Source organism: Corvus kubaryi, unplaced genomic scaffold (assembly GCF_017639235.1).
Source record: "Corvus kubaryi isolate FWS band 111438036 unplaced genomic scaffold, C.kubaryi_AGA036_p1.0 37284, whole genome shotgun sequence".
Lineage (NCBI taxonomy): Eukaryota > Metazoa > Chordata > Aves > Passeriformes > Corvidae > Corvus > Corvus kubaryi.
The window spans coordinates 8,331,587-8,341,690 of record NW_024581088.1 but is presented as its reverse complement, the minus strand read 5'-3'; the positions used below and the strand labels follow the sequence as shown (position 1 = coordinate 8,341,690).

The following is a 10,104-nucleotide window of genomic DNA, read 5'->3' as shown; positions in this document are numbered from 1 at the left end:
AAGGGAGGGAGAGCGGGGGCGCGGGCGCGGCGCGACGGAAGAGCGGCCGCTCAGCCGCGCCCGCGTTCCCCATCCGGGCCCTGAGCGCGGCCCGCGCCGCCCTCGATGGGGCGCCCGCCGGCCGCGTCCGGGTCAGGCGGGTTCGGCCGGGCCGGTCCATTCCGCCGCCCCCCCCGAGGGGCGGGGCTTGCGCCGCTCCATTCACCCCTCGGCACGGGGCAGGGCGCGGCCATTTCCCGCGCACCTGGGGGGAGCGGTGGGGGTGGGCGCGCTCATTGCCCGCCTTGCGGGGGGACGCGGCCGGGCCGTCCATGTCCCCGCGGCGGGAGGGGGGGCGCGGGGCAGAGTGGAGCTCCCGGACTAGTCCATTTTCTCCCAGCGGGGGGCGAGGGTGGAGCGCTCACCTGGGCTGGACCATTTTCGCTGCGGGGGGGAGAGGCGGGCTGGGCTGGTCCATTGGCGCGGGCGCGCGGGGGAAGCGGGGCGATGGCCCCCTCGGCCCTCCCTTCCCGAGCCCCAAATTCCTGTAGTTTTTCCAGCCTTTCGCTCCTTTCCAGTGCTCTGAGGCAGCCCCCCGAAGCACAACGGGGCTGTCCCATATGTAATGGTAGCCTCTCTGCCTGCCCCACTCCTGGAAAAGTGAAAAAAGGCAAAAATTAACCTCCCGAAAAAGAGCTGTGCTGTGTTTCCCCTCATTGGAGGGGCACTGCGAAGCTGTGTCCAACCAGCCAAGTTCTTTGTGCTCTCCCTCAAACCTTGGTCTTGCTTCTAAATAATATTTTTACATTTGTGCCCCATAGTGTAAGCTTGATCTCCCCATATATTAGTATTATTTTTCTTTTTTAAGGCTAGTTTAATTCAGAAATATGTTTAGAGATACTTGGGTTAGAGGTTTTATTTATTTATTTATAGTAATGGTTTGTTTTTGTGTTTTATTGAAAGTGATTCTCATTTTAGGACATGTGAACAGGGAGGTGGTTTTGCTCCCTTTAAGTTAACGGGTGCTTTTATTCTGGAATTCAGAATAATCTCACATCTCACAGCTTTGTGCCTCTTGCTTTTCCTTCTGCTTTGTTGTTTCCTCGTCCTGGATTTCCTGTGAAGTCAGCTCTCTCCACAGAAGTGTGATAAAATAACACTTCTAGTTTCCCTGGAGGTTTTGACATGAATTTCATGGAAAGCTTCTTTTTAGTCTCATGGAAGCAGGGATAAAGTAATTAGTGGGAGCTTGAAGAGAACAATGGGTATGAAAATACCAGGTAATCAATGGTTATTTGTGACAGGAGCACCATAACATCTACAGTATTAGATTAATTATGGAAAAGATCATAAAACTGCTAATTTAAATAAGAATATGTCGAAGCCAGGTCGGAGCAACCTCATTTAGTGGGAGGTGTCCCTGCCCATGGCAGGGGTGGAATGGGATGAGCTTTAAGGTCCCTTCCCACCCAACCCATTCCATGATTCCCTGAACTCCAGGCGCTGTATTTCAGGACTCAGGACTGGGCTGCACAAGTTCCTTGGAGTCAGCTGGGATTTGGGATCTTTCCAGCAGCTTCAAGAGGCACAGTCAGGCCTGCAATGAACACACAGAGCATCCTTGTGCACAATCATCTCATTTACCTTTAATGCCCAGCCTGCACTGAGGGAAACTTTGTGGAGATCCATTTGCCAAAACCGGATAACAAATGGTTAAACTCTCAGATGAGCTGCAAGTGCTTCATTCAGAGCAATTCGGTTCATTGCTGTCCCTGTTTTTTGGGATACTGCACCTCCTCTGTCCCTGTGTGGTGTCTGTCCAGTGCCCTTTTTATGTTGTACTACTGGTGATGATGCACAAAAAGCAGTGCAATGTTAAAAGGGCATTGGCCAGCAATACAATCTGCATTACTCTGTATTCTTACTGTGGTTACAGTCACATCCCAAGTCACTGTCTGAGACCAGAAGGTGATTTGCAAAACAGCTGTAAAATGAGATTGCCACTGGTTTGTTTTTTCTTACTCATTGTCTTCTACTCACTTGCCAAGGAGAAACATTGACTGTCATTTAATGACAAATGCCATCATCTCTGTGTCTTAGAAATGGTCCAGGTGACTCAGCTCTGTGTACATCAGCAAACATCCCCCTCTCTCCACTCCATTCACAGGTTTCTTTGCATTTTGTTAAGGATCTCAGCACCTTCAAACCCCGAGAGTTCTCAAGCTCTCAGTAAAGTAAACAAGTTACTGTTGTGTTAAAAAACCCCACCTTCACTGAGGTTTATGGAATACACCCTCCCTGTGATGGTGCTCTCACACTCCAGTGGTAAAGGACATCCCCAGAGTTGGGAAAGGAGTGCTTAAGTTCATTTTAATGTGATTCAGCACCTGCAAATTATAAAGAACAAACTTGGCTGTCTAGAAGATATTCCCTGTAATGCAGTTTAAGAACATCTGTGTGATGGCAGTTTAGAATCTTAGCTTGCTACAAGGCAAATCCAAGCAATAAATACACTTGGAAAATGGAATTTCCAGTTTAAAAAGAACCAAGGAGTTTGAAATTGAATTTCTGACAGATCTGTTGAGCATTTTATTGAGTGGTTGGGTTTTTTTCCCCTCTTGATCAGTGGAACGACAGATTATGAATAATAACAATGTGAGTTTTTGTATGTGCGTGTTAGGACTTGGTGAGCTTTAACCTTATCCAACTCTTCACGATCCACAGAAACCTCTGGCTGAGTTGATGTGGTTTTTTTCTTTTTTTTTTTGGTGAGTGTGTGATTGATTGTTGCCCAGAATTGTTGCTGCTAACGAGTGCTCTGACTTTATTGCACTACTGTACTATACAGAGAGCAGTGCAATAGTATTGTCAAAGCATCTGAGAGCAGAGCCCTCAGCACTGGCCTCACTCTTGCCTCAGTTTCTAACATTTTCTTCTAAGCCTGTGAGTAAATTACAAATTTACACTTCAAACCCTGCATTTTCTATGTGGTTGCCATGAAACAATCATCCTACAAATGCTTCTGACCTGGAACATTAAGGGGAGATTTTTGCAGGTGGATGTTTCCTGAAATGCAGCAAGAAATAAATATTTATAAAATAAAAACAGTCCTACCGAACTGTGTTAATCTTGTCACAAATCTTAATATTCTAGCCACATTTAGCTTCACATCCAGTTTTTAATGTCCTGAATCACAGTAGTAGCATGATGTTAGTTAGCTCCTTGTGGAAGTCTCGGGTTATCAGTATTGAATATTTAATGGCTCATTTTGAAAGCAGCTCATCTTTGTTGTCTGCTTTCCCAAAAACTGATAAAATGGAGGAGCTAGAAAAAAGCAAAAAATGTTCTTTTGGGGGTGTCTGCTGTGGAAATGAAAACCTACAAATATTTCTTAGTGGAGGAGAACAGAAACCATTGAGCAGTCGGGGAAGAAATCCCTCATGAACTCTTTAAAAATGTACAGTGTACTGAAAAGTATTTTATTCTTGGATTTTGTCCTGGCTGGTTTCTGGGGCAGGTGTAGGAAGGAGTTTTCTTGGGCAGATGGTGAGTTATGGCAGTACTGGGTGAAAGCTTTCCCCTTGATTTATAGATGCACAGGCTCTTCACTAGATTTATTTTCCTTTTCTTAAGCTATTATTTGAAAATGTACTGGAGGTGTATGAAACATCATCCATCTTCACTCCCTCAGAAAGAGGCTTTCACTGCAGAGTATCCTGGATCGAATCCCATTCCTTCAGGCTGAGTTTCCAGATCCTCAAAGGCATTAATGGCCATTCCTGAAGGTGGATCCCAAGGCTGATGTTTAAAACATAAATTTCCCTTTGGAATCCCAGCCTGACCACAGACTGTGAATATTTGTTGCTTTGTAGCACTGCCTGTAACAAATGCAGCCTTACTTTGATCCTTAAAAAAAAAATCAGAATGGTCACTTTGGGGTTAATCTCAATATAAACAGTGAAAACCAAGTTAAGGAAGTCACAACCATTTTAAACTTGCTTTCATCATTGTCTCTTCTGTGACTGTGAAATCACTGAGTTATTATGTCAAAGAATTAATGAGTTGCTTGGGAGCTGGGAAAACTGCCTTTCTTGAAAGTGGAAGTCTTTAATAGATATTAAAATTGCAGACTAAAATTAATTAAGTAGTAATGCTATCAGCAGACTGTTTTACAAGGCAATTAGACAATTCTCTGGTGGCTTATTTATCCCAAGGAAAGAAAAGTGATGTCATCAATTTTATGAGCTGTTAGTCAGTCTGTTTTATCAGGGAACAATAAAATGTTTTGTGGGTATTAAAACCATCTGAAAGAACACATCCCTAATATAATTATTAATAAAAGCTCTGATGATACTCTTGGATCCTGAATTTACTCATAACCTCCTCTGTGTAAATAACTGAGTGTTGTAGTTTTGCTGACAGAACTCTTAATATTTGAAAAAGTTAAATTTGAAAACTTTTATGGTCCCTGAACCTTTCAAAGGGAGGCAGCTGCCTCCTGCTTTCCTGAAACACAGTTTGGGGTTTGTCTGCAGTTTTTGGTTTTTAATATACTGTGCCTGACCTTAAATATTTTAGTTCCAGAAAGCAGAATCTGATCTGGATTATATTCAGCACAGAGTGGAGTTTGAAATATTGAAAAGTCTTCCTGATGATACAGCAGCAGAGGTAGTATTTTCAGATTAAATTCAATTTTTTTGCATGAAGTTGGTAATAAATGGATATTTTTCTTTAAACCTGAAATATATGTGGCTGTTCTTTCATCTATTGTCAGGCTTTTATTATTGTTGTTGTTATTATTATTATTATTATTATTGTTGTTGTTGTTATTATTATTATTATTGTTATTGTAAAGTATTTGCTGTGTCACATATCAAGATAAGTGGCCTAACATGAATTCAAACCAAACTCCTTTGGTTTCTTGGGATAGTGAAATTCTCCCATGTTCTGCTCTGAGAAATTAGTGGTGTTAACACCTAAATTCAGGCCACAGATTCCAATCTGAGCTAAAACTCACCCTTGCTCTGAGATCCAAGATAAACTTGCCAACAAGCAATGACCAAATTCAGCTTTGGGGGAGAGATGAGAAGAAAACAATAAATGACATAATGTAAAGGATTTTATAAATAAGTCCTTTTCTCTGGTACATTTTCATTGTAAAGGGTCATTTCTTGTTAAATTTTGGTGTCTCCAACAGCTGCACTTTTAATTGATTTGTGGCCACATTAATTTTATCATCTTACATAATTTAAATATTCTACTCACACAGGAGAATCCAGTTGCTCTCCTGAAAGAACTCCCAGTGCTGAAATCCCGTTACAAATCCCTGTGTGTGCAGATGGAAAAAATTTCCATGGAGCAGAAGGAATCCATGGAGAGCATCCGTGCTGCCCTGGAGAAAACAATGGAGATAGTTCAGGCACTGCAGCAACGAACTGAACTGGAGGTGGTATTTTCATTTAAATCACTTTGTTTTCACTCCCGGGAACGAACATGAGCTTTGTAACCTTTATGTAGCACGAGTGGTTCCATTGGAAACTGTTTGTGCAGACTCTTAGAAGATAAGGAGACAGTTTCCCAGAAGGAATGCTGGCAGGATTGAAGCTCCTTCTGTAAATCCCAATCCCCAGCAGTTACAACTGGTGGTGGTCAGATTTGGAGCTGAGGAGTGTGAATAGTGGCACAGTTTGGGTCATTTCATAGGAATCAACACCTCTGTGCACAGCTGTGTCCCAGGGCCACACTGACAGGTTTTGGAAGTAGACACCTTAAAGAAAATAGAAAGTGAAGCCAGTTTTAAAAGGCTAAAAAGCTTTTAAATGGCAAATGTATTTTCACTGCCTGAAGGGAGAAAGTTAAAACCATTTTAACAAACACCCTGGGATTGCTGTTAGTCCAAAGCTGTTTTTCCTAAGATAATGTTTAAGTTGTTAAAAAACCCAACAACAAACAACATTTTCATAAGTGGTCTTCAGACACTGCTTCATTACTGAAGAGATTGTGAAAGCATTAATTTTGTCCCTTTACAAATAAGGTGTTTTAGATCAATATTCTAATGACAGTACCTGGAGATTGGGTTTAATCTGTCAACAGCTCTGGGCAAGTTACTGGTAACTTTTTATAGACAAAATGGGCTGTATCATGATTTAAAAGACAGTAGTTATATGTCACAGAAAGGAAAACAGATCATATCTCACTGTGTTTCAAGGATATTCTGCCCAGAATAATTTTATACTTGGGATTTTCTTAAAGTGGAAGATCCTTTTCTTGAGTTATATGTAGAGCTTTAGGTAAAGATTTTCTTGTACTTTCTGTATTTCCTAAACCAAAGGTGGATTAAACTTCTGGAGAAATGTAAGTCTTCTTTTTTTTAATTGAAAAATTTATCTTACTTGACTAATTTATAGCATTGGTACTAGAGGAAAATTATGGTTGATTTTTCAGAAATACTTAGCTTGTACATTTGCTTTCAGTGGAAGGAAATCAGGAGTCTACTGTCAGTTTTCATGAGCAAAAGGCTGCACAAGCATTGAGTCCTTCTGTAAATATCATCACCTCGGGAACTGAAGTATCAGACTTCTCTGTGTTTGCTTTTTTTTTTTCCAGAGCTTGCCTCTGTCAGCAGAAGAACAGACTGCAGCTCAGCAGTTAAACTTGCAAACTGGAAAAGAAGTGGAATTGCCAGTGGAAGAGGTAATTAGGGCATGGAGTGTCAGTATTCCAGAAACCTTTAATCCCGAGTGCAGCTGAATGCAGAAGGGGCTGATTTGGTGATTTAATACCTCTCGAATGAATGGAATTTTTCAGAAATGGGATTAAATTCTTTAACAGACTTTTTCATTTTTATTCTATACAGATTAAGCTTTTTTAATTGTTCCAATTAGATGGTCCACAAAGGAAAAATTAGCTTTGAGAAGACTTTGTTCCTGTTATTTTTTAATTGGGATGTGTTTATGTTTCTTGTCAGAGACGCAGTTGGTTGCTCTTGTTGATCTTCTTGATAAAGAAACATTTGGGTGGGAGTGAGGAATGTCATTGATTCAAACCAAAGTATCTCAAAGTGGGGAGAAACTTAATTTCCTGTGAAATATTCAACAAATTTTGGGATATGAGTAACAATCTATTCTAACTGCAATGCAATAGAACATAGATCTAAATTAATACTTGTTAAAAAGTCAGATCTTCTCCCATAGCTCAATATGTAATTAGCCAGTATAATTATCTGCAAATATTTGCTCTGGGTCTCATATTAAAAATATTAAATAAGCTTAACAGAGGGTGTTTCTCTGATGGACCTTTTCTTTTTCTACTTCTCCTCACTGCCCACTGTCACAGGAGACCTCACTTTCTGTCCCTTTGTTGCTTGTTGGTTTGCATGAAACCTGTCCAATTCCTGCAGCTTCACTCCCTCTTTCTTTGCAAATATCGGCTCCTCCCTTGATAAATGCTCTCAATTTATGTCCATTATTAATTCTAAATCATGTGCAGTGCTTTCAGATCCATGCTGGAAAGCTGGAGATGCTCATCTGACTTGCATATAAATCTTTCTGTATCCATTTTAAACTTAATTTATTTGAAACTGTGTTTAATCCCTAAGATTTTGCTGTTGACTTCAGATCATAGCAAGATCTTTGGTTATCCAATGGTAAAATGTAATTAATGTCAATTTTAGGCAGAAGTGAAAGTGTAAAAAATGATTTCTAGGCGAAATACTAACAAATACTGACATTATTGTTTATTTTTAGCCATCCTGTCCAGGACCTACAGTCCCTGACTCAGCTGAAGGTGGGTGCTGAAAAAATAAACTTCCAGCTGTTTTCTTCTCATAGAAGCTGTGATAGGCAGTAAATTCACTGTTTTCAGTCTCAAGCACCAGTATCTACTGGTTTTATGTGAAGAATTTAGACTTTACTAGAAGGACCTGACCCCTCAGTTACATTCCGTGAGTAGTTGTCGTGTTTCTGGGATTTTTTTTTCCTTGCTTTTGATGGGACCGAAGTGGAAAACTGTTGTGTTTATGGTCTGGAAGAAATGGTGCACTAATCTTACCTTAGAAATAGCTCTTTTTAAATCCATTTATCCCTGCTTTGAGAAAGGAATTTGCACAGTTGGTTTCGTTTTTTTTTTAAAAAAACAAGACCAACTAGTCATTGACAGACCAAATTTATCAATTCTCATCAGATCTCAAATTAAACGATTTTTTACTAAGCCTCCAGGTACAGTGATTGTTTCTTCTTTCCTTTCTCTTGCTGGAAAATCTTCCTTTAGTCCCACTTAGGGGGGTGATTGAACAGTAATGGAAGTACTTTCTATCTTTGACCCAATTTCTTAAGAAACAAATATTTTCCATTTCCAGTTTTTTTAACAAATATCTTCTATTTCCAACTTTTTAGACCCCCAGTTCAAACCACTGACTGAGGAAACATTTATGAGTGTGCCCAGGAGTGTCAGAAGCACTGTCAAATTAGCAGACTTGAACTATTTGTACAAGGGGTTATTTAACCACTTCGTTGTAAAGAAGAACAGGTAAGACTCAAAGCCATTCATTAAAAGAATTTTATAAACTGTAAAGAATTTCAGCCTTTTCAAATTAAATAAAGCCAGCAATTTAAGCATTCACTGCCATATTGTAACTTCAAAAAGCCCTGACACTAAACTGTGAACCCAAACTCTGCTCTCCCCACTCTGACCCCTCTCTGGGGTGAGTGCTGGGGATTTCTTACAGGCTGATATTACAAAACCAGGAAGTTTTTGACTCAGAAATTCTCTCTTTAACCCTAAGATTAGAAATGACTGCTATGATTTGAGGTATCACAGAAAAGTTGATGGTAATATGAATAAGTTTGAGATTTACAGAGCACTTACAAAAATCATTGATTAAATAGCATGTGCGTTTTAGCCTTTTTCTGCCAGACCTGATGTTTTACTAAATTGTTTTTGTCTTACAGAGCAGCACTGAGTATTTCACAGATGAACAAGATGAATATGAAAGCCACTGACTCAAGAATTCAAATCCTGAAAGAACTCGGGATTGTGGAACTCAACAAACAAGGAAATGTTAAATTAGCTGTGTAAATGAAAGCTCATCTGTTACAGAAGCATCTTGGTCACAGCTCCTGGGTTATTAAGGAACAAGAATTTCTCTGGAACAAGAGTTTAAAGTCCACTGTTGGGAAGTTGTTAATGTTTCTGTATACACATTCTGTTGATAATACTTGGAATTGGAGAGTTCAAAAACACTGAGGTTGGCACTTTACCTTGCCTGTTTAAAGGATTATGGTTGATGCATTTTTGAGGAATGTTGTGACACTTCCACTTCCTTGCTGCATTCCTGAGGGGGTTCTAAAGCCTCTTAATTGTACTTGCATTCCTGAATAAAGATTTATTATACTTTTGTTTACGTGACTCCTGACCCCTGAACCTGCTCCCTGACCTGATTAATTTTCCTTTGATGTGAAATCCTTTGGGTTTTTTACAGTCCAGCTGGGGTCAGAAGGGATTTCTGGGCACTGTCCAGTCCAAGCGCCTGGACTGCAGCTCAGGGCAGGCTGAAAATTCCCAAGGATGAAGAGTTTACAACCTCTGTTACACTGTTTGGCCACCCTAACAGTGAAAACCATTCTTATGTTTAATATTTCTATATTTTTGTGTTTTTCTATATGTAATATAGATATTTTATATCTTATTTTTTACATTGATGTTGTTATATTTCAGCCTAATTTGAGAGAGTAAGATACCTGAAGTTGTATTCAGTTTTTTTCCTATGAAAAGTTGTGTCTGTCAAAGGAGAGAAAGTTTGAATTAGTGCTCTTAGGCAGGGAAAGGCTGGTTTCTGTGCTCATCTGTGAACTGCTTTAGGGTTTGATGGGAAAAGAAACAGGCTGGGTATTGAAAAGAACAGGAACAACTTGATTTTTTGATGTGTGCTGCCAAGTGTGCCCTTTTACCTACGAGTAACTTATCAGCTTCAAGAAATTAATCGGTTTCACAAACTTTATTTAGTAGTTTTTAATCACACTGATCTACTTCCAATAGAGGTCTCGATCCTTGCTGCCACTACACTCAGCAGCGTTAAACATTTAATTTATTGGTGAACGCTGGTTATAACAACTGAAAATAGCCGAA

At 40.1% G+C, this 10,104-nt stretch overlaps 1 protein-coding gene across 1 annotated transcript in view; it reads left to right on the top strand.

The window, feature by feature from the left end:
* SKA2 (spindle and kinetochore associated complex subunit 2) overlaps positions 1-9,384 on the top strand; it is a 9,881-nt gene extending 497 nt beyond the window's left edge. The window contains exons 2-7 of the mRNA XM_042026381.1: positions 4,558-4,647; positions 5,249-5,425; positions 6,586-6,672; positions 7,725-7,764; positions 8,373-8,505; positions 8,928-9,384. Of these exons, the coding sequence (XP_041882315.1) occupies positions 4,558-4,647; positions 5,249-5,425; positions 6,586-6,672; positions 7,725-7,764; positions 8,373-8,505; positions 8,928-9,054 (654 nt within the window). The 3' untranslated portion in view covers positions 9,055-9,384. The remainder of the gene's footprint in view (positions 1-4,557; positions 4,648-5,248; positions 5,426-6,585; positions 6,673-7,724; positions 7,765-8,372; positions 8,506-8,927) is intronic.
* Positions 9,385-10,104: the final 720 nt, after the last annotated feature.